The sequence below is a fragment of the Lepeophtheirus salmonis genome, chromosome 4 (assembly GCF_016086655.4).
Source record: "Lepeophtheirus salmonis chromosome 4, UVic_Lsal_1.4, whole genome shotgun sequence".
In the NCBI taxonomy this organism is placed as follows: domain Eukaryota; kingdom Metazoa; phylum Arthropoda; class Copepoda; order Siphonostomatoida; family Caligidae; genus Lepeophtheirus; species Lepeophtheirus salmonis.
In genome coordinates this window covers 15,613,608-15,635,547 of record NC_052134.2, presented here as the reverse complement: position 1 = coordinate 15,635,547, position 21,940 = coordinate 15,613,608, and the positions used below count along the sequence as shown (strand labels likewise).

At 31.9% G+C, this 21,940-nt stretch overlaps 1 protein-coding gene across 2 annotated transcripts; it reads left to right on the top strand.

Annotated features, from left to right (window-relative positions):
- The first annotated feature begins 1,182 nt into the window (after window positions 1-1,182).
- Window positions 1,183-21,221, top strand: LOC121116903 (transient receptor potential protein). Of its 2 annotated transcripts, XM_040711209.2 has the most exons (14): window positions 1,183-1,620; window positions 2,892-3,083; window positions 3,164-3,326; window positions 10,784-10,993; window positions 11,867-12,394; window positions 16,654-16,855; window positions 16,909-17,235; window positions 17,301-17,364; window positions 17,834-18,104; window positions 18,783-19,042; window positions 19,116-19,232; window positions 19,656-19,905; window positions 19,967-20,132; window positions 20,198-21,221. In XM_040711209.2, exons 1-14 carry the CDS (start codon window positions 1,474-1,476, stop codon window positions 20,466-20,468), a joined length of 3,168 nt encoding a protein of 1,055 aa, XP_040567143.1. In that variant the 5' UTR covers window positions 1,183-1,473; the 3' UTR covers window positions 20,469-21,221. The 2 variants fall into 2 exon arrangements, with proteins under 2 accessions (XP_040567143.1, XP_071743758.1); XM_071887657.1 differs by lacking the exons at window positions 1,183-1,620; window positions 2,892-3,083; window positions 3,164-3,326 and adding an exon at window positions 7,157-7,690 and having other exon boundaries at window positions 9,919-10,993.
- Window positions 21,222-21,940: the final 719 nt, after the last annotated feature.

The window sequence follows — 21,940 nt, the reverse complement described above, 5'->3', positions numbered from 1 at the left end:
TTCAAAAAATATTTGATTTTTTTCTTGTTTAAAGTTGGTTTGTATAAATCTACATGCATGATATGAAAAAAGATAATTAAAAAACCCTGTTCTAACAGCCACTTGTTTTAAGTCTGTCACTTTACTAAGTGACCATATCAAGTTTTCAAATTTAGATTATTAGAAAATAGGAAACTTAGTTCTAGAGATCACCAGCATTAAGAGGTTTCATATTCAGTGTCTCTTATTTGACCGCTTAATAAGGTTTAACTATGGTACTATGAGACCCATAAAAATCATTTTATTCAAATTATGTATAAATTTATGTTCGCCATCTATAAGCTTAGATTATTATAAAATTATCTGCATAATCGGATCATAATTTAACTAACTGAGATCTACCCAACCCTCAACTTCAGTTAATAAATATACTTTTTTTCATCTCCAGTTGGCCTTTATGTGTAGACTATACAAAAATTTAGTTTTGGATATAGTTGTTTGCAATATGAACTATGCAAGAGAAAAAAAAGTAACACCATGGTAACTCTGACTTTTGAGGGATTTTTGAGGAGAGCAGCTTATTTGTGATGACATTTTATTAGATTAGCTTTAAGCAACCTTCAGAGGAAGGAAAAAAACAAAAGTCCCAGTCTGTATTTTGCAAGGACATAGACACGAATTACTCCGTTGTCGATCCTCAATTATACTCGAAATCCAACAGGGACAGACGAGCGTACTTATAATTCCACAACAAAACATCAACATTCTCTCTGGCATTCGTGAGCAAAAACACTCTAAGTTACACTATATACTTAGGGGTTCTCTCCTCAAGAGTAATTATAATAGTTTTAGAAAATAAAAAACACTATTCAAGTTGTTAAGGATTTACAGCCCTACCTTCACTACATAAATACAATAATTTGCTTACAATTATTATGAATGTGTCTAGAGACAAGAAGCTGAATGGTTCTTGGATAAGTTTTTTTACCCATTTACAATTCCCAAATAAGAGAGGATTTTCCTCTTTGTCATTCACACTCTAGGGATTATTTTATAGTAAGACTTTCTATCTTCAAGAATAAAATAAGTATGACAACAACTTTGAAAATAAAAAACACTCTTCGCCTGCAAACGTCTAAGCTCATATTTTTTACAACTATATATATAATACTCGTTTATTTCTATGAATGTCTGTACACCTTCATATTAAAAAAATATTTGAATCATTCACTCTTCTTCTTCTTAATAGTTAAAGAAGAAAGATTCAAAAGAAGCCCCTGAAAGGCCAACGTTATTCATATTAGTTAACATGTACTCGTTAGTCAAGACACTACATGTTTAAGAGACTTCTCGGTCCCTCCTATCATTTATTTATTTGGTCGTCAATGATAACTTTTAGAAGGTGCAACCTGGATCATATCTTTATAAGAAAAAAATATATCAATATACCTATAAGTCCATTGTCCATCCTCAAATAACACCCTTCTCATCAAGATGAGTAATCGAATAACCTCAGCTAACTCCGTGACTTCGAATTCGACTCGAAATAGGGCTCCTTCTTTTAAGAAGTCCTCTCGAATGAATAGTCATGAATTCGAAACCGTTCGTCCCGATCAACGCATTCTCACTCCAGATGAAAAGGTAAAATACACATACATGCATTTCACATGATAATTTTGTCACAGATACAAATCAGATAAATGTTAACCATGTGACCTTGGAGGAGGATTTATTCCACTCTTAAGCACTAAGGCTCCGAACAAGGCTTTAAAATATCAATGTATAGTTTCTATGTATCACCTTTTCCCAATAAAATGTTTTATACCCAGTAGAAAGAAATGTAAAGATACATAAAGATATGGAAGATTTAGTCTCAAATATTTTAAAATTATAAAAGTATTCAAAATTTTAACTAAATTTACTTTTTTTTTACAAATAAAAAGTTTGAAAATAGTAAAAGTTTAAAATCATTTACATTTATTATATCCATGTATGTAGACTTTAGAATCTAAAATGGGCGTCTAAAGTTAAACCAATCCCATAAATTTTCACCCCAATGACATAATCTAAATCAAGCAAGTTACTTATAACCTTAATAGGACAGAAAATAAGCATAACACATTGTGATTATTTGTAGTGTATCAAATCTAAAAAAATATTTTTATTACTGTTTACCTATGCTTCTCTCCTGGGATCCTATTTTCCTAGGATTCTGCACCTACAGAAATCTTGCATTTAATTATTTCATAACATAAGTTTCATTGAATTACTTAATGACTTATTAATCAAATGTCTTATTAACATTTAAAAATATCTGAGCTTTGTTTTGTTGTAACAGTTATACTACCACAAGCTCCATAAAAAAATTATTTTGTTCATCACTTACTATTTCATTTTTATTGTGGCGGGCTGGATTGGATCAGGAAGTGGGAAAAATGGTGTCTATTTTAAAAGAGATCCCTTCAAAAATCCAACCTATATAATATTAGTGATAATGAAAAAATGAAGAAAATGATAATTGATAATATAATTTGGGTAAAACTAGCTTACTCCTAAAGATATAAAAAGGAAGCAATGAAATTTCCCTTTACTTATTATTTACTAACCGGATTTCTATAGTTTGTGGGATTCTATAATTTAAACATTTCTTTTCCTGCCATACCACTGTAAGAACATTTTCCATGAAATGAGAAACTCTAATATATACGTAGCCGACCAGTACAAAGATATTGTATACCTTACAGTTTATTTCTCTTCTGATATAAATTTTATACAAAAACTATTTCATCTCGTAATAAGATCTATTGTAATGATTTTAGAAGGCCTTAAATCAATTCATAACTCAAAATTGCAATGCACTCTGAGATACCCAACTACTCAAACATTATAAATAACAACTCTATATTTTTTAGATGTTTCTTCTCAATGTTGAACGTGGAGACACGGCTATGGTCAAACGAATAATCACAGCATTCTCCAACAAGAAGACCATATTTGATTTAAATTGTGTAGACCCCCTTGGACGAAGTGGTCTTGCCATAGCAATTGAAAATGAAAACTTGGAAATGATTAATGCACTTTTGGAAAACAAAATTGAACCAAGAGTAAATAATATACATTTTTTGCATTACATTATTTTTATTAAAAAAGCGTTCAAAGGTTTAGTGATACATTTATTTTCAAGGATTCTTTATTAGTCGCCATTCGTGAAGACTATGTCGAAGGAGTGGAGATACTTTTAGAATGGGAAGAAGAAAATCATAAACCAGAAACGCTCTACTCGTGGGAATCTGTGGATCAGGTCACTGCAAACTTTACTCCTGACATTACACCTCTTATTCTTGCAGGTAATCATCCAAGAAATAATATCCCTGCTCATTTATTTCCATTCCTTTTAACATTAGCCCAAGAACAAAAAAAAATCAGTCTCAATTTTTTTTAGTTCCTTTAACTGTTCAGATGAATTTGCACTGTCAATATTATATGAGTACTACAATTACTCCAACAGGCCTAATCTTGGAAGTCCATATACATAAAGTATACTTCGTTCTCTAGAAGCGACCGTGAATCGAACTTACGCATATGAAGATTAAAACAATAATTTCTCTCGAGCGCGTTGTCCATTGAGATATTCGCTCCAAGTTTTATTTTATTTTTCTTATTTGCTGTTTCTGTGCATTTCACTAATAGAGATGTGATAATTGTCGACATAGCTCAAAGAACAACACGCGCGGGAGAAATTATTTTCTTGAACTCAATGTGCGTAGGTTCAATACTCACTCGCTCCCACAGGAGAAAATATACATTATATACAATATATGTACTTGAAAGTCAGTTTATTATTCCTGGGTCAGATTGGGTAATTGTAATAGTATAATGTTGATTTACACTTCATCAGTACAACTCCATCTGAATAATCAAAATGAATTAAAATAAAAGGAGTAAAAAAAAATTGTTTTACTCCATGTAGCGCTTATTAATATTTTGAACTTTGATTTTTATAACTCATATCAGTATTTATAAAGATGCATTGGTCCCGTCCTGTCTTCTTCCAATCTCGTTCCATTATCGGTCCTTGAAAAACATTCCAAATAGAGTGACCTCTAATGGCATCATTTTGACTAATATGATTGCAAAGTAAATCCTTTTTCCAATTGAATTCGTTCGGTAAAATCTGAACGATCATATATGCGAATATTTTGCCAGTATTTTTAATTTAAGTAATTAAGTAAAATTGAAGTATTTATTATTCTTATAAAAATGGACCAACTATTATTGATGATGGCGTGGTTCATTTAATAAAAAAATTTGTATTAGTAGGATTGCGTCCGATTAGAACACGTTCTTAATATTTAGAATTAGATCAGTCCTTGTAATTTTTCTTAAAAAATGACGATGGTTTAGTCAGCCCAATAGGATATATATTAAGAGAATTGCATTTATCTTGTAAAAAATATTCAATTTTCTTTCATTAACAATATAATACGAACATATTATATTATAAAAAAATTATATCATTTATCATATAATAAATTTGGGGGTTGGCAGGGGCTTGGTTTTTGGAAATTTCTTCAAAAAAAATTCAAAAGTCTATATTTATGAAGAGAAAATTTAATTTTTTGCAAAATTTTCTAATATTAAATTTTTTGCAAAATTTTCTATTATTAAATTTTTTGAGGAAAATTCCAAAAACTAAATTCCTTTACAAATTTTTCAAAAATACATTGCTACTGACAAAAATTAAATTTTTTTAGAAAAAATTCAAATATTAAACTTTTTATCTGCTGCATAATTTGCCCAAATGGCCTTTTTTACGAAAATAATTATTGCAAAAAAAAAAATGAACCCCTCTTTTCGCGTAAATTTGTTCATCATGATAAAAAAATCAATAATATTGTGAGCCTACCACCCCACGGAATAATTTAAAAAAGGAAAAACACACTCAATGACGTCACGAGGGATCAATTTTACCTTTTTTAAGGACTGACAAATGGGACTGGACTGAATGGGACAGGATTACACCACGGTCTTCAGTCCTATATAAGAACAGGTACACCCCACGAATTACATCCCTATTAAGCTGTGTACAATCATCAACTACTTTTAAATAAATAATGGGAAATAATTAGATAAATGTTAAATGTTTGGACGGGGGTGTGAGGGGGAGAATAATGGAAAATAGACTCAAAATACTGTGGTATTAGCCAATTTTTCCGAATTGTGGAACTATTCTTCATTTATAGTAGAAAATTGTTCACAGTTTTATTTATAAAAGATTACACAAGTCAACCAAATTGTACTTCTTTTAAATTTCTTATACATTTCCAGGAGTACTTGACGAACTAATAAAGAATCTGTTATTTGTTTTTTTCATATAAAATCTGGATTTCAAGAAATTTTAATTTTAATTTTTTTATCTTTATTACCCTTTTTATAAGTTAGAGGGAACTTGAGGTTGAAAATAGTTGATAAATAGGTTGGAAAAAAAATCAATAATTGCAAGTAAAGTAAATCTTATATTTCCAAAATTTTACATGGATTTCAAATATGTTGCAATCATCCAATCTTGAGAAAATGGAATTTAAAAGTAAAAACACACCCTATATTATTAATTTTGTTTGAAAATAAATAACGGCCCTGTTTTTCAATTGTTGTTATGATGTGTTACGAACTTATGCGAAGCAAACAAATAATTAGGGTTTTATTTAAAAAATATTATTTGGAAATAACAGGTTGCAATATTGATTTTTTTTAACAAAAGTTTATTGATGTTAAATTTGTAAAAAAGGAAAAAAATATATCCAAATATTAATAGATTAACATTGGCATTTTATACTGTTAAGTAGATTATTGATTTTTTTTTTTTTTTTTCATACTCAATAATAAAATATGAAAAGGGTAAAAATATTCAAAATTTAAAATTTTCGAAAACTAGATTTCATACTAAAAAAATAATTACAGATTCGTTGTTGGCTTGTTAAGTACTACTGAAATTAAATATGGAATTTACAAGATTTTTTTTTTTTGACTGTCGTCATTTGTGTCTAAAAAATTAACGTTCAGAACAGAACAAATTGGGAGTGAGAGAAAATTCACAAAAAAGTACATAATAATTCTTGATGTAAAAAAAAAAGAAAAACCGAATAAACCATTTGTTAACAGTGACAATTCAAAGAATGTTTGGAAGAAGAGAAGCTAACCTGTCATGGTTAGATTAGCTATAAGTAGCTTTGTAAGGAAGAGAAGTAATACAAATTCAGCTCCATATCTAGCAAGGAAATCTTCAATTGCGTTACCACATCAATCATGCATGTACACATAATTTATTTCTAAGAACTTTAAAAATTATAATCTTCAAACCCCAATAACTCTCCCTGTGCAAAAAAGAGATTCTTATATTCTGGAAGGCCTGTGTTTTTGGAATTTTAAAAATTTAAAATTTTTGTAAAAAAAATTTCAAATATTAAAATTTTTGTAAAAAAAATTTCAAATATCAAATTTTGTGATAAAAAATTCAAGCAACCACAGTTATTTATAAAAAAAGATTAAACTATTTGGACCAAAATGAAGTTTTTTTGAAAAAAATTCAAAAATATTCACAAAAAATTATATTTTTAGGAAAATAAATTCAAATATTAAATTTTTGGGAAAAAAATACCAAATCCATAGCTATTCCTCTATAGTCAATAACCCCCTAAACATACAGAGGTTATGTGATTTAAAACAGTGAGGATTTCACTTATGAGCGAAATTCCATATCGGACTCATAGTAGAATGGAGGATTGATATGGGAGTCATCCCAACCAATGTGCTAGCTAAAGACGGAGTAGGGTTTGTTTGCAATCTGTTCTTTTTCTTTAAATTGTCATGGTTACCATATGATTTGTTGGCTTACTTCTTCTTTTTTTGTAACATAGTGGTAATTCCTTTTTATTATATTATGTTCTTTCTTCCATTGTTTCTAAAGGTCGGTTTACTTATTGGAGCAAAAAAAAAAGCTTTTTTTTTTTCTTTCCTTTTGTAATTTTTTTTAAACAAACCATAAAAAAATAGAGCAAAAAAGAGACTTTTTGCTCCCATCCGTGAACCAACAACCTCTCTTACTTTTCAAGAGCGCAGAATAAGCGCGATTATTCTTTATGAATGACTAGAGTAAAAAGTACAGAGAATCCGAATTACTTAATAAAGTCCATTGATAATATCCGAAACCCCAATAAATTCAAGCTCAGTCGTTTCAAAATGTCCCTGGCAGACAGACGGATCCACTGGATTTTGCGACTGTTGAGAATATTTTTCTACGCCATTCCTTTTCAAATAAAACCCATGAAGAAGAATGTGGAGATTTATGAATATATTTACTCACCACTCAAGGAGCGGTTTTTACTTCTGTTGTCCCTTCTATCAATGATTACTTTCATGGCAATTCCCTTGATCATTGACTTGGAACTTGGAAATGAAGAAGGTATCTTAACTGTTATGAGTAACATTGGAAGCACAACGAATTTTGTCGTCCTTTACTTTTGTCCATTTTGTCTCATCTATTATTCCTACAAATCCCGCTCTGATGTCATTGTAATAATAGATAAAATCCAAAGACATTTTACGAAAGCAAGATATATTAACTACAAGTTAGGTTTTCAGTCTGAACGTCACTCGAATGCCATAAATTATTGTCTATGGATGTCAGTAATCAATACTACGTCAAATTTTGGTAAAGTCCAGAAAGCCATTTAAAAAAATTAAACCTTTATCATTAGAGTCAAGCTTTTGAGCTCAGTCTTAGGACAATAATCTAATTTTTGAATTTGGTACATTTCCAGTTTTTGTTTTTTTTGTAATGTGTTTGCTTTTTAAATTCTTTTTTAATTAGAGAACGGAGGAGCATTTGTGGATTTTTTTTACCCTTCTTTTGAGGGTGATAATCGAAATTTGATTAATCAATACAAAAATGTCTCAAATTTTGATTATTCAAGTCATTGTAAGGTCGAATTTTCTAAAAAATACTTTGGGCGAGTACAAGTAATTTTCAGAAAATTACGTGTTTTTTCGGAGTTCAAGTAATACCGGAACTAACTTTAATTTTAATCAATAAAGTAAATACTCAATTACCATTAACCATTACAATACCGTCAACTAAAAATTGAATGCTAAATCATGGAGCTCTCGATACCTTGAATAAGATGCCCCCCCAATGAGTCATTTTTTTTTCTTTTATTATATAGAGGGTCCTTCAGATAAATTCGGATTATCTTTAACTACATCATGAACAATAAGGAATGTATTTTACTCGGTTATTTCAATTTTTAAATGAGAGGTTGAGTGTTAGCTTTAAGGTAGTTGCACATCTTTTAATTCAAAACAATTATGGTGAAGGAGACCTGGAGGAAAACCATCATCGAATGTACTTGCACGGGGTACAGCCCAGCATACATAAAGAAGATGCTCGGCTATCCAAAGAGCACAGTCTACAACGTCAACAACCCCTTGAAGTTGATCGAAGAGTATAAGAGAAAAGCCCGCAAGTTACAGAGTGATAAAAAACGCACTCATAGATTGATCGTAGGACTGAAACGATCTCTGAAGATATCTCCTCAAACTTCTTGCCAAAAGCACCAAGCAAGCCGTTCAACAGTCTCCATGGCCATAAAAACTTACCCGATAATGAGGTCATACCACTTCTACAAAATATATACCCTTGTTGACAAAATAAAGGCCACCCTGGCTGCTTACGGAAGAAAATTGCTGAAAGATTGGAATTCCCATGATAACCACATCCTACTTTATTCGGATGAGAAACAATATACTCTCAAGAGATATTACTACATCCAGAACGACAACCCACAGGGAGAGTCAATGTCCCCCATCCTTAAAACCAAGTTTCCAGCAAGCATCATGACCCATTGACCCATGTGATCATATCCCCCCTCCTCCATCTTCTTTAAGCCAAAAGAGAGGATGGGTAAAAAAAAAAGACAGGTACTGCGAATTCTTGTCTGAGCAAGTTATACCTTTGATGAAAGTTGAGGTCAATGGTGTTGAGTTCCGGCCTCAACAAGACTCCGTCCCTCTCATAAGGTCATCAAGACCCAAAACTTCTTGAAAGAAGAGAAGGTACCATTTTGTGACCCCCAGACCTGTAGATGTGGTGAAGGTCTAAAAATCCTTTAGACCTCGTATCCAGCGAATTATTTTCGAAAATGGCGGACACCAGGAACTTTTTTTTCTTTTGTATCATTATAGCTTCTAAATAAAATTTTAAACCTCTAATTTCTTACCTTATTGATCAGGTTGCAGATAAAAATGGTCCGGATTTACCTGAACGAATATGTACAATAATGTATAAATAATAAAATAGGGCCCAAATATATTGTTTTTAGTATTTTTAAATGTCAAACTACACATTTGCTCAAAAATTGGTCTTCCTCAGATTTTATTCATTACACATTTTAATCATAGCAATTATTTTTGACAAAAATTGACATTTTTACTTTTTAAAACTTTAAATAAAAAACTCAAAACTAACCATGGATATCGTTTAATATGTGTTTATTTCCAAAGAATAATGTATCTAAATACAAATGATATACTAAGAACTCTATAAAGTAAATATATGAAGAAGGATCTATGGCTCAAGCGGGAAAAAAGGAAAACAAAATGACATCGATAGATTTCCATGTATCTAAAATTTCATGGCTGAATATACATAGATGAAATAAACTTTTGTCGAAGTGATATACAGTCGAGTCATTCGATTATGACAACAGATCTGTTTAGAAAAAATGTGGGAACTTTCTAAAAGCATTAACTTTGAGTTGAGGTATTATGATCTTAAAACAGTCATGGAAGATTTATTTAACAGAGCTCTGTTAGCCTTTTTATTTATCCCATGATTTAATTTTTTTAAAAGGCTTCTCTGATTCTAACCCACGTATATGTCAGTCTTCGTCTACATGTTTTACACAATATATGCAAACAATAAGAGTATTTACATATTCATTATAATCGCTACACGCTTCATCTCTGCAATTATGATGCAGTTTGGCCCTGGATTTGGATCTGAACTCATAGTGATTCGATCAATGGAGAAGACATCCCGAATCATAAAGAAACTAACAACTCAACTTGACGTTGTTCATTCTCAATCGCAACTGATCAGCTTGCTCCGCGATATTCGAGATATTATTCATCTAAATCAGGAGATCTGTGGAAAGCTTAGCTTTAATACAATGTCGTTTGTTGTTTTGGAGTTTATAATATATGTATTTGGAGTTTTTGCCTTCTTGGGCTTTCAAATCAAAGATACTATCGCTGGTCTAGCTCTCTTTGTCTCATTTTTGGGAACGCTTATGCGATGTCGGTATTTGGTCTATACCACAGAAACGTATAACTTAGCTCTGGATCAAATGAATTTTACGTCCGAAAATAGGTTTTGCAGCAATCTGAAGGATAATAATAATCCTTCAAGGGAAATTATGTCGTTTAAATTCTTGAACCGGGAACTTAATGATTTGGTTCCCTTCTCTGCTGCAGGATATTTTGTCATCACAAAGAGTCATCTCGTCTTTATTCTTCTCTCCAGCATTACTTATATTTTCATCCTTATTCAGTTTAAAATGACAGAACTATCCAACTTTTCCCATTCCGTTCTCAAAGAAAAATTTCAAATTCTGAATGCGAATTGTAGTGCCTACAATTTAACCTCACACACAGAATGAGAGCTTGTTTATAAATATCGTATCATTTCACTAATTTTAAACCCATAATATACATAATATATAAATCTAGATTATAATTTTTTTATCAGCTCAACGGAATAACTACGAAATTCTAAAGCTTTTACTGGATCGAGGAGCAACAATACCCATGCCGCATGATATCAAATGTAGTTGTGATATTTGCGTCAGCAGTCATTCCGATGATTCCCTCAGGTTTTCTCTCTCAAGAATAAATTCATACAAAGCTCTATCAAGTCCGTCACTCATTGCACTGAGTTCTAAAGATCCCATTCTCACAGGTGTGTATGTTATATACTGTCATAAGTAGAGCTGTAAATAATAACTAAATAGCAGTGCACGTAAAATAATAATATCAGTTGGTAACCTCTATGTTTCCTATTTTTTAAACTTTCCTTTTGTTCGTCAGATGGAGTTGCAGGGATTAAGTATAAATAAACATTACGGGTTTGCAGTTACTCTGCCTGATCTAGGAATTATCTTTGAAGCCAATCTGCTAAATGTACATATACTTCCTTCTCCAGGAGTGACAGTGAATTGAACTTACAGACATTGAATTCAATAGAATAATTTATCTTGTGCATGTTGTCCTCTGAGCTACGTCGCTGCATTTGTTATTTTCTTTTTCTTATTTGTAGTTTCTGGCATATCCTTGCTAGAGAACTGAAAATTGTCGAAATCTTTGCCTAACCAAATAAAAAAAAAGTGTTTGCTTATATTCCTCCTAGTTTAAAAATTAAAAAATACTAGTGTGTAAGGAGTACTAAAGTTGAGTTAGTGATGATGCCTGTGAGCAGATATCTCGTCTCTTAAAGTTATCAAAATGCACTATTTTTTTAAAGCTTACGCTCGCAAGGATTTCAACCATTTTCTAATCTCTATTCATGCTCAACTTACAGCCAATCAGGAAAGAAAAATATCTTCATGCCGGTATGTAACCCCAAAAGAAAAGGAAGCAGTATTATAAATACAAAACATATGTTGTTTTTTTATCCTTTTTTTTTTACCTATCGGGAGTGTTAATGATTTAAATTACTTGAGTGACTGAGTTATGCAGATTACCAACTGAATGTTTTATTATTATTCTATTTTATAGGTCTATTCATAAGGTTAATGTTGATATTTTTTATAGTTACATTGCGTCTTTATTCCAGCATTTGAACTTGGGAATGAGCTGAAAAAGCTGAGTGCGTTGGAAACAGAGTTTCGACAAGAGTATTCTGACTTGAGAGTACAAATTCAAACCTTAGCAACAGGACTTGTGAATCATGCAAGAACCAGTTATGAATTGGAAGTTTTGTTAAATCATAGTCCAGATGGAGTTCCTTGGACGCCAGGGAAACCGCAGACACTTGAAAGACTTAAACTTGCTATTGATGTGAATCAAAAAGATTTTGTGGCTCATCCCAGTGTTCAACAGCTATTAGGAGCTATTTGGTATCAAGCACTTCCTGGATTTCGTCGACTTCACTTTATAAAGCAAATCCTTGTTTGTTTAAAAGTTGCATGCATGTTTCCTGTATACTCAACTATGTATATGCTAGCTCCGGGCTCAACGTTAGGAAAATTTGCCAAATCTCCTTTTATTAAATTTATCCTTCAATCTGCTAGCTACATGTTCTTTTTATTTCTGTTGGCTCTTTGTTCTCAAAGAGTGGAATACATCGTCATTGATATATTGGGTAATTCTTTCATTCATTCAGATTAAAATATTAGCAGTACTTTAGCCTCAATCACCTATACAGTTTAGTTTAGTATCACTTCAAATCTATAAATTTGTTATTTATCTCATTAGTTAAATTTCAGAAATGGACGTTTTATCATTTCAAAAAATAATTCATTTTCTAATTATAGATAATGGATTCCTTGAGAGCACTGTTATCGTATGATTTCATTTCAATTATTAGAGGAGGAACTTTTTAATATACATACATATGTAAATATTGTATAAATTCCCCCAGCAACAGTTCACATGAAATCATGTACCTTTAACAGCACGCTCAAGTAAAACTCTGTCTCTCCATATATTATCTATGCCTCCAATTTTCAATTAAACACGTGATTCAAGTAGAAGCACAAGTAAAAGATATTAATTCAATATGTATGTAGGATCTGGTAGATAAATCCAAGATTGTCTGTAATGTTGTGCAGAACCCAAACTAGGTAGTTTGTGAGTTTGTTGTTTAAAAAATGGGTCATCTCGGAAAAGTTTTGACAGCTCCCTCTATGCGAGAAACATACGTATATATTATTTTTTATTAACTGATATTATCATTGAGGGAGTTGTATAATTTTTCCGCAAGATAGCACACCTCACTCTCTACCACTTTGTTTACAAACGAATATAAGTGAGCAACGTTCATGCCACATTATAGGATAAAATTATAAACGGAATATTGTCTTTACATCAATATACAATAACTCTATTCTATAAAGCCCCTCTCAGCGTCTAGTATCCTCGCCAAATGAGGCATAAATGCATTGATGGCCTTCATTGCATCTGAAAGATACATCTTTGTTCTAGTTCATGATGATAGTAGCCTTTATTGTTTTATTCAATTTTATATAACTTAATAATCTACCCTTGGAAGCATACAAAAGAACCTGTCTCTATATATTGCATTTATTACCGAATTAAAATGTACAATAATTTGGTTCCTTGTTTCTATTTATGACAAAAATATCCTTTGATATATGAGCAAAATGGAAAAAATATATGGAATGTGGATATACATATGACCACATTTCCAAAAAGAGTAATTACTACGTAAATATTAAATGTCCAATGATTGTGAAATGAAGTAAAAAAAATTACGACTTGTTATTCACAGTAGATTGTCCCTTTTTTGGGTGAATCCCTTCCCTTGATGTACCTCTGTTTTATCAAGGAATAATGATAGCTTCTATGGAAAATGAAAATAAAACACTTTTCAGATTGCCAACCAGAAAAAAATCTATCTCGCATTAAAGTCATATTTTATACAACTCTAGGTATTATGTTAAAATCTGAAGAAAAAAATCGCCCTAGTAAATTTATGGCTGCTTGAGTAAAATACTACCCCCCTAAAGTATAACAAAGGTTAACAGCTGACGACATTGGAACAGTCTTTCGCATAGCTTGTTACCTTTATACATTTCAAAAAGTTATTTTTGTTCAACAACTCTCAATTGAATTAGCGTTACATTTTCCTATGTTATGTTTGATAAGGCAGAGAAACTGCAATTTTTACCCAATTTATATCAAATTAAAATTGATGGTCTCGAACAAAAAAGGTATTTGTGCAGAGAGAGAAAAATTATTAATCCGAAAACGGGGCAGTCTAATCCATAGCTTGAAAAATTGTATCAGATCAGTTTTCTCCAAGGTAATTAGTCATTATGATAATTATATATAAATAACTAGTTTACTATATTTTGCTGCTATGACTACTCATTACATGACCCATGCTTAGCAAAACACTTAATCATTATTTGCTAGATAAACAAAAAGTATTCACTAATTGATTAAAATTATGTATGGGGGATAATCAACCGTAATTCATTTATATTTAAAGCGGCAATAGGTATTTTTTTCATGTTTTAAAACTTTTCATAAAAAAAAAAATTCGTATGGGCATTTTAAGTAAAATTCATCAAGTCTAGAGATACAGTTGAGTTCAAGACTCAAAGAAAAAATAAATTACCTGTTTAATAATTTTGATTACAAATCCAGCAATTATGAGTGCATTGAAATAAATTAAATGAGCATTATAATTTTATGAATAGCCACAGATCATAGAGGACGAAAAATATAAAGCTAACAATGCGAAAGACTGTTCAATTGTCTACGTCTCTTAACATTTGATATGCTTAAGGTATAGTATTTTGCCGAAAATGCCATAAATTTAATAGACTGATTTTTTTCCTTCGAATTTTAACATAATATCTAGAGGGCGATATTTTTTGTAGATGGCAATCTGAGAAAAGTTTTTTTTTCTTTTCTGTAGCTGTAATCATTAATATTTTATTCTTGAAAAGAGAAGATTTAAGTATAAAGTAGATATTAATGCATGTGCTCCAGTGGTAAGGAACCATAGGGCCAAACGCCCTCCACTTTTGCGGAACTTGTATAGTTATTACAATTAAATAATTCATCTTCTTTAAAAAAAAGTCATAATTTTGTGAAAAAATAATTAATTTCCCTATTAAGTTTTATATTAATATTCCTTCAAATTTAGCTCTAAATTTAGAAAAACAGTATAGGTCTTCTTCAAAAAAAAAATATATATTTGTCAAGTTATAAATAACAATAAACAATAAAAAAACCTTTTTTATCCGATTCTGAAAAAAAAACCCAACATACCAGCCCCCTTGAAAATACATTCCAGTGCCGTTGATGTGCAAATAAATGACTGATGGTAACACTGAGGAATTCTTGGAGAGTTATAAGTTGAAGTACATGGAATCAGCTTATTTGACTAATAAGTCGCTAAGTTCTTGCTAGAAACACATTGAGATTTTTGTTTATTTCAAACCTCTCACGGCATATTGCAGCTAATCTAATAAAATGTCGTGACAAATAAGTTACACTCCTCCAAAACATTCTTCAAATTGTCAAGGTTCCTTGTTCATTTTTTGGCTTCTTTTTTTAACATACCAGCAGGTTATAGTAATATCTAAAAATAGACCAAACACACCATTTGTATTAAAATTATCAAGGTAATAATTCGTATCATCTGTCCGCCTAACTAGTGCCAAGCAGCCAAGTAAAAATCCCTGTCATTTCTATAATTTTTCCCCTGTGGCAAAGATTATGACTGATAATAAATAAAAAAATGAGAATTTAGACGTTCTTATCGACCTGGTACTGGGTAGTGACGCGTTGGTTGGGCAACCCAATCTTAAATAATCACGAGCGATATATTGGTTTGATTGTAAGAAGTTTGAGAATAATCAGTAGCACTAGACAACAAAATGTCGACAACTTGTATGGCCTCGGTTAGAGAAGGTGGATTGCTTTTACCTTGATAATAATGAAAATCTTTAATTTATTTTTGGGGGGTTCCGATGTCATTAAGAGGCACTTTTTGACCAAAATAAATCCTTTTATTTCTCTATATCTCTCTGTTTCTCTCTCCCCCCCCCCTCTCTTTTCCCTCTGTCTCTTTTGTTCTACCTTCGTTCTTTGTTTCTATTCCTCTTTATTCATCCCTCCAACATGGGCACGCCTTGCTAGATTGTTTGTAGGTGTAGAAGTTTTTAAAATGTTATAACTATTTCTTCATCAAATTTATTAATCATAAAAAATACCTTGTGAGTTCAAAAACAAATCCAAAATAAGGATTTTCTTAGAAATTTAATAAATTTCTCATTTTGTATAATAATCATAAAAACCAAAGTTTATCGTGAAGACATACATCTTAATAATAAAAAAAAAACATCTTAAAAAAATAATACATCAAAGTTATTTAAGATTTGGTGCTAAAATAAATATTTTTATATACAAATAAAGCTATTTAGGTTTATTGCTGATATATGATACCTTGCTCTCTGTAGATCACAAAAACAGAAATTTTGGGTTACGAAAGTAATTTTCATTTGTATCGAGACTAAGAAAATCAAAAACATACTATATGAATCCAAAGGCCAAAAAATTTTAAATAAAGAATTTGGTTAAATTTTCCCTAAAAATTTATAAAAGTTATAGGATATTAATTCCTTGGTTGACATGATGAGGAAAATCTATATATGGATTTTTTGGAGTGGCTGTATATGGCATTATGGGTTAGTATTTCTACTCTGTTTTCAAGTGTTATTTTTTAATAAATCGGCCGATGAATCAATTATCGGGTTTTCTTTCACAAATAATCAGTTTCCTCGCCAAAAAAACCATATTTGTCAAGCTGTGTGTAGTTTAAGCTGGTTTAGGGCTAGCCTTTCTGACTCTAGCTCTCTATTTTAGTTTTTGCGGTTCCTGGATTGGAGTGGCTCGCTGATATAAAAGCTGATTGGATAAAGCACGAAAGAGGATCTCTTCCAAGTATTATAGAACTTGCTATCATAGGCTATATACAAGGACTCGTTTGGCAGTCCTTAAAAGTCCTGTGGAAGAAAGGTTTATTGGATTTTTGTTTGGATCTCTGGAATTTAGCAGATGTTTTTAGGTATAAGCTATGTTTAATCATGAGCCTCTTTATTTCTGTTTTGTTCTCTTAAGTTATGGATCATTTATGGGTTGGATAGGAATGAGAAGTTTGGCGTTTTTGTTAGTTCAAAGAGAAAAGTGGAATGAAGTTCCCGTAGAGGAAATTTGGATTCCACGAGAAGAATGGCACGTGTTCTCCCCAATGCTGTTGGCAGACGGATTGTTTAGTGCGGGAATGATCTCAGCTTATCTGAAAATCATTCAAATTTTTAGTATCAATCCATATCTTGGACCTCTACAGGTGTCTTTAGGGAAAATGATAATTGATATTGCAAAATGGTTAGTTCTCTACATATTAGTCCTATTCTCCTTTGGATGTGGTTTAAATCAGCTTCTTTGGTAAGATACTATGAAAAAAAAACTCCATATCGAATCTACGTATTCTTTATGTTAACATCAAACAGGTATTACTCAGATTTAGAAAAACAGAAATGCTATAGTCTTCCAGGAGGACTTCCCGACTTTGAAGTAAGTTTTTCTTCGATATGTACAGCACCATAACTACAGAGGGGGACTAGAAAGCCATAGAAAGCCATACTATTACTATACATTGCTCGTGCACCTTTATTGATAAATAAATAGTTGAACCATTATTTAAATTTTATTCAACAAAAACTGCAGAACAGTTACTGTCTTCTGAATTATAGTGAATAAAACCCTTTACTTTTTAATATTCCCCCAAACTTGTAATTATTGAGAGGTGTAATGTTAAATGATTTTTCTTTTTTTAAATTTAAAAAGTCATCAAAAAATTCATTTTAAATGTAGGGTTTAAAAAAATAAAAAAAACAATTAAAAAATTTCAAGAATAAGTAAATATAGCAATCATCTAAGCCATTTAATTTTGCAAAGAAAAACCTAGTCACGCCCTAGACCCTTTTAGAGTTTGGATAAAGGACTGAATATATATTTCAACTTTTATATTTATTTAATTCAGAATTTTGGAGATTCCTGTGTAACTTGGAGACGATTTTTTAATCTTTGGGAAACGTCACAGTCCTTATTCTGGGCGAGCTTTGGTTTGGTCGAACTCGGGGATTTTGAATTATCTGGAGTGAAAGAATTTACTCGATTTTGGGCTTTACTGATGTTTGGAAGTTACTCTGTTTGTAATATCATTGTTCTCTTGAACATGCTCATTGCTATGATGTCTAATTCTTACACTGCCATTGCTGAGAGATCTGACACTGAATGGAAATTTGCAAGAAGTACTATATATATTTATACAGGGTACGAATTCTCAACATAATAACCAATGTTATGCATAATATATAAACAAAAATGATATAAATGGTCGTAAAGTAACTTTCTATTAAATGTAATTGTCATTAGCGGCAATGAAGGCCTCAATCTGGCCACAAAGTCGGATATTGACAGTTTCAGAATAACACCACGTATGTTCTTAAATTCTTCGCATATGGTTTTGATAAGGCTGACGACTTTGCTGGTGTGAGGAAGTCTGTTTGTATGAGGTTCTAAATCACAAAATAGTTAGTAAAGGTAAGGTTTATCGAGTTTGGGGCTATAGTTCTATCAACACTAAGGTCAGTCTAGTCAACGCCATGGGGAAAAAAATCAAGAACTTAGAAAGGGCAAACCTACAGCCGATTTTGTGACTGGATTGAGGCCAACATAACCGCTTATGGCAATTACATTGAATATAGCTACGAACTGCCATTGACTACGTGGGATCTTGAAGCCTCCTGTGTGCATTTATATGCAAACAGTCTTTTGTGAATTTCTTCCACGATAGTCAAAATTATTTTTGAGACTTTGATTGTCGTAGTCGAGATATTTAGATTAAAAAATGGCGAGAGTTGAGAATCTGCACTCTGTTCGTAGGTGCATATTTTGTGTAAGTTGTTATCTTGAACATTTTAAATAAGGTCGCCTATGGATTTCTTACTTTGATGAAGGATCCACCGTTCCACCGCCATTTAATATAATTCCAACTGCCAAATCCATGAAGAAGTTGTTTACTTGTTTGTATTGTAAAGGTAAACAAGCTGAAAAAGTAGATTCAAGGCAACGTAAAGCAGCAGATAATAGGTACTACGGTGTGGTAAGATGTCTTGTCAAAAGATATATCACAGAAGAGCAAAGAAAATCTCAGGATTTTAATGTGACGGAGGATGATATCAATGAGGTTAGGAAATTATGCCTAAGTTTTCATATCCCAGGGATAATTTGTCCTATTATACTTTAAATTCTCTTCTTAGGTTCGTCAGGATATTCGATCATTTCGTTATGATCTCATTAATATTTTGAAAGAGAACAACATGAAAACTCCAACAGTTCGTGAAGAAAATGTAATTGGACGTAAATCAAAGGACTTGGTAAGTTCAAGCAGTATTATTTATGTGCCTCACTAGGGTTACGAGATTTTTTGGGGTGAATGAGTAAGATTTCTATGGGGCTCCTTTGTTTCATTCTATCAGGTATTTGTTAATGACATTAGTAAACAATACCCTGATATAAATAAATGAAGGTAAACCCAATTCCCTGAGGAAATAGCTAACATGTAAAAAGCTTGAAGTGGCCCAAGAAAGTGCCCTTCAAGGAAATGGAAGAATAATTCAACAAGATCCCAATTCGATAATACAAGAAAGAAACCATTGAAATTGCTTATCTATCACTTGGTCTATAATACCAACTGTAATTGTTCTTCCTTTCCTTAAACTCAACAATAACTCAACGTTTTTCGCAACTCTAGGCATCATATCATTAAAAAAACAGTAATTCTATTTATGATAATTTAGGAAAGAATGATAGCTAAGGGCTTTAATATGGCCAAAGTAGAGGGTGTCATGTCAAATATGTTTGAGAAGGTAATTCAGACTTCTAAGCCCACAGATATATTCAAAAAGTTAGCAAGAGTTGCAATTAAAAAAAAAGTGCCCAAACTTGGAAGTGCTCAGCAATCTTTTGATTCCTCCAATCCAATTGGCAGTAAAGCAGCATCACTTAAGAGAAGAAATACTTCACTTAAGCGCTCACTTTTGATTAGAGGTAGAGTTTTTGTCGCAATTAAATGAAAATCGTAATTAATTATGACAACTTTACTTGGCAGGTAACTCCCGCGAAGATATTGAGAAAAACCTACTGAGGGATACGAATTCATTGCTGAGTTATAATCCAAGACTCAAGGATGTGTCCCCAGCTATGAGAATCGCTTGGGCCAAGTTTAAAGGAGGTTTTGATGATGTTTTATATGAGAAAGAAGAGGAATTATCACCGTAAGTGTCCTATATATTATTATTTCAAACTACACGTTAACTATATCCGTTTTTCACTTTTATAGACCCCCTTCGCCTCGTGTCAAGGCGGAAGTCAATATTATTAATGAAGGATCAAAAACTACTACTGAAAATAATAAGGTCCAGGCCACAACTCAAAAGGCAGAGCCAAATAATGAAAAGCCAGTAGCTCCGGAGAATATACCGACTACATCATCCTCAATCAGTCCACAAAAAAAAGAGCCAGGAGTCAACAGTTCCAGAAAAGAAATCATCAGAGGTCGTATCGATGGAAAAGGAGGGTCCCACTCCTGCTTTGAGTTCTACTTCGCCTAAAGATCAAAGGAAGTCCTCACTTGCAGTGGCAGAGGACCCTGGTTCTGCTCCTAAAACTCCCAAAAAGGAAGTTGGAAGATCCAGAAAGTCTTCACTAGCAGTCACAGACGAACCAAGTTCTGCTCCTAAAACTCCCAAAAAGGAAGGTGGAAAATCCAGAAAGTCTTCACTAGCAGTAACAGACGAACCAGGTTCTGCGCCCAAAACACCCAAAAAGTCTCCTAAGAAAACACCCAAAAAATCTCCCAAAAATAAGAACTTGTCAAATATTGAGCCTGTTAAAAAGCCGCTAGACTTGGAGGAATTCTTGGAGAAGGATGACAATGAAGAAGACAACAATGATGGGAGTACAAAAAAAGATGAAGACGATGATGCCCCCTTATTTGCCGAGAAAGGAATGTCCATAGTCACGGGGAAAGCAATTACGGGGTGGATATAAATTGTACCCTCCTTTATCCTCTACCATTCCTCAAAGTCCTAAAATGGCTGTCTTTAAAAAAAAAAATAATATATATATACAATAATAACTTTTGAAAGAGTCTTTGAATGTGAATGAATTATAAGTTTCCTAATGCCATATATCAGTCTTTGTACATCATTGTATATATATGTTTATATATTTCGTTTTTGGGGTATGATTTTCTTCTCCTTTTTTTGTCAAATCGTTTTGAGGAGTAATATTAAATTTTTCATGCAAAAAAGTACCAAGGACCCAGAGTTTTACATTAATAAATAGATACAAATTTTAATAAATTATTTCACTTAACAAACACCAAATCTTATAACGGATCTTCCAGCCACATTGCTATTCTTATTGTATCTCTCACCTTTCCCTAAAAACAGAAATAAGGGGAAAGAGGCACCAAACCTACAGGTAATTGGCCAATGATGTCCGTCAAAAGGTTACAATATCCTCTGTTTAACAGTTGGAATATTCACAGGTTAACAAGAAATTGTGTATGCTTAACAAATCAACGTTCAGTACATAACGTTCTTCAATCTATCTCTCAGCTTTTTCACCCAAAAGAAAAAAAACGTCAAATTACATAGTGGGACTATGATATTATTTTTCATTTAATAGTCTGAATTGTTCAAGGCTTTAAAACAAATCATTCCAGTTCAAACAATCAGCATTCAGAATAATAATAAGGCAAAGAGTAGATGGTAAATCGTCAAATGATAAGCAAATACATACATGGGAGTATTATTGTATCTTGCAACCATCCTTTCAAAAAAAAACAGAGAGGAAAGCCTTGGTTGTTGAAATTTTCCAGGAAAAAAATCCAAAAATTAAAATTTGGGGGGGGGGGGAAAAAATCAAAAATCCATAGCTATTTTCACACAAAATTAAATTATTTGGAAAAAACAATCCAAAATCTATAGCTTTTCACAAAAAAAAAATCAAAAAACCACATCTGTTCAAAAAAAATTTATCTTTTAGGATCAAAAATCAAAAATTAAATTAAAAATAT

Coding starts and splice junctions, on each gene's coding strand:
- LOC121116903 (XM_040711209.2), top strand. CDS start 1,474: ATGAGTAATCGAATAACCTCAGCTAACTCCGTGACTTCGAATTCGACT. Junction 17,365..17,833: donor GAGGACTTCCCGACTTTGAA/GTAAGTTTTTCT, acceptor TATTTAATTCAG/AATTTTGGAGATTCCTGTGT. Junction 20,133..20,197: donor AAAGAAGAGGAATTATCACC/GTAAGTGTCCTA, acceptor TCACTTTTATAG/ACCCCCTTCGCCTCGTGTCA.